Source organism: Geospiza fortis, unplaced genomic scaffold (genome assembly GCF_000277835.1).
Source record: "Geospiza fortis unplaced genomic scaffold, GeoFor_1.0 scaffold1828, whole genome shotgun sequence".
In the NCBI taxonomy this organism is placed as follows: Eukaryota; Metazoa; Chordata; class Aves; order Passeriformes; family Thraupidae; genus Geospiza; species Geospiza fortis.
This window is the reverse complement of record NW_005054734.1, coordinates 86,020-87,985: the sequence shown is the minus strand read 5'-3', so window position 1 is coordinate 87,985 and position 1,966 is coordinate 86,020. Positions and strand designations below refer to the sequence as shown.

General features: G+C 65.4%; 1 protein-coding gene across 1 annotated transcript in view; it reads left to right on the top strand.

The window, feature by feature from the left end:
* AAAS (aladin WD repeat nucleoporin) overlaps positions 1-1,966 on the top strand; it is a 10,188-nt gene that overhangs the window by 4,744 nt on the left and 3,478 nt on the right. Inside the window, exons 2-6 of the mRNA XM_031065310.1 lie at positions 28-274; positions 615-661; positions 1,060-1,158; positions 1,418-1,549; positions 1,737-1,880. Of these exons, the coding sequence (XP_030921170.1) occupies positions 28-274; positions 615-661; positions 1,060-1,158; positions 1,418-1,549; positions 1,737-1,880 (669 nt within the window). The remainder of the gene's footprint in view (positions 1-27; positions 275-614; positions 662-1,059; positions 1,159-1,417; positions 1,550-1,736; positions 1,881-1,966) is intronic.

The following is a 1,966-nucleotide window of genomic DNA, read 5'->3' as shown; positions in this document are numbered from 1 at the left end:
GGGGCAGTGACCCCGCTCTCGCCGCAGGCGCGATGCTGGGCTCTGCGGGCTGCTCCGGGAGCTGGCCAGCGCCGACGAGGAGGGTGAGTTTGGGCCGCCCGCGGGTCTCTGGTCTCTCTGCGATGCTTTGGCTGGGCCCTGCTGTCCCTGCCCTGTCCCCCGCGGGGCTGCAGGGACGCTGAGGTTCCCTTTGCCCTTTGCCACGTCGAGCCACGCGCTGGCCGTGTGCCGCTGGCTGTCCTCGCTGCACGGGTCCCTGTTCCCACACCTGTCCGTGAGTCATTCCCCTGGCCGCTGCTGCTGAGGGAGCCGGGGGTCCCTGTTCCCACACCTGTCCGTGAGTCATTCCCCTGGCCGCTGCTGCTGAGGGAGCCGGGGGCAACGGGAGCAGCCATTTGGGGTGGGGGGTGGTCCCTTCCCCACTAAAACCCCCCGAAATGCTCCTCCTGGTGATGCCCAGCTCCAGACACTGCTCCTTCCTGCACTGGTGGAAAATGGACGCTGGGAAGGTGTTTGGTGCTCCAAGAGGGGCCCAAATCCAGGTGGGGGAGAGGGAGAAAGGGCTGGGAACTGGGGGTCCCTGCTGCCAGCTCAGTGCTCTCCTGTCCCTGCAGCTGACCAGTGAGGACATGATCGCAGCCTTCTCCCAGGCCGTGGACTGGTGAGTCCTGGGTGTCCCAAAATCACCGTGCTGGGGTCTGGGACCCCCCCGGGGTGGGAGTACAAGGACAGCATGGCCCCGTTTGGGTGGGCTCAGCCATTAAAGGCAGGTATTGCCCCACTGGCTCTGGCTGCCCTGCTTTTGTGCCCTGGTTGGCGAGAGATCAGGGTTAAAGGAGATCAGAGCCTGGAAAATTCCTTCCAATTCCAGCCCCAGGCTGTGGTCACCAACCCCTCAGCAGAGCCCTGTGAATAATTCCCAGAAACAGGGAATTTCTCAAAGAAAATGGTCCCGTTGGGCAGCAAAAAGAAGTTTTATTTCTCTGGGGACTCTGAGTGGGGTCTTTGCCAGCCCAGGGGGTGTTGGGGGGGTCTCACCCTGCCCTGTGCCCCCTCCAGGGCCGGCTGCACAGTCAGGGCCTTCGCCTGGCACCCCCACACCAACAAATTCGCTGTGGCTCTTCTGGACGATTCCATCCGTGTCTACAACTCCAACAGGTGGGGCTTTGTCCAGGATTTGGGCAGCCTGGGGCGGGCACTGCCCTGGGCCCGCTGCCCGGGGCCTCCTCGCCCACCTGGGCACACCTGGGCTCCCGTTCAGCCCTCCCTGCTCCTTCCCCGCTCTGCCCTGAGCCTCAAGAGCTTTGCCTTTCCTTTCGCTGCCTGCTCTACCTCTGGGGACATCCCGGGGCTCACGCAGCCCTGGGGGTGGTGACAGAGCTGGGGGGACAGGGGCTGAGTGTCCTCTGTCCCCCAGGTGTCCCTGCTCCCCCAGGGAATGCCAGTCCCTGCTCAGGAGAAGACTCTGCCGGCTGCTCCTGCAGCCCCCGCAGGTGTCCCCAAGCTGGGCCCTGTCCGGACTGGGGACACCTCGGCTCAGTCACACCAGGTGTGCCCTGGCTCGCCCCGGTGTCACCTGGCTGGAATCCCTGTCCCCTCCCCGGGAAGCACACGGCAGGGCACAGCCCCTCCCCACGCTGCTGTCCCCCCTCACTGCGCTCAGGGCTGGCAGGGGACACTGTGGCTGCACCCAGGCCCTGTGTCCCACAGCTGTGTCACCTGTCCCCTCCCCGCAGTGCCACCGTGCCCTCGCTGAAGCACCGCCTGCAGAGGAACGTGGCTGCCATGGCCTGGAAGCCGCTCTGTGCCTCCATCCTGGCTGTGGCCTGCCAGAGCTGTGTCCTCGTGTGGCACCTGGACCCCACCTCCCTCTCCACCAGGTGACAGCTCCCACCTTCCCTTCCCTTCCCTTCCCTTCCCTTCCCTTCCCTTCCCTTCCCTTCCCTTCCCTTCCCTTCCCTTCCCT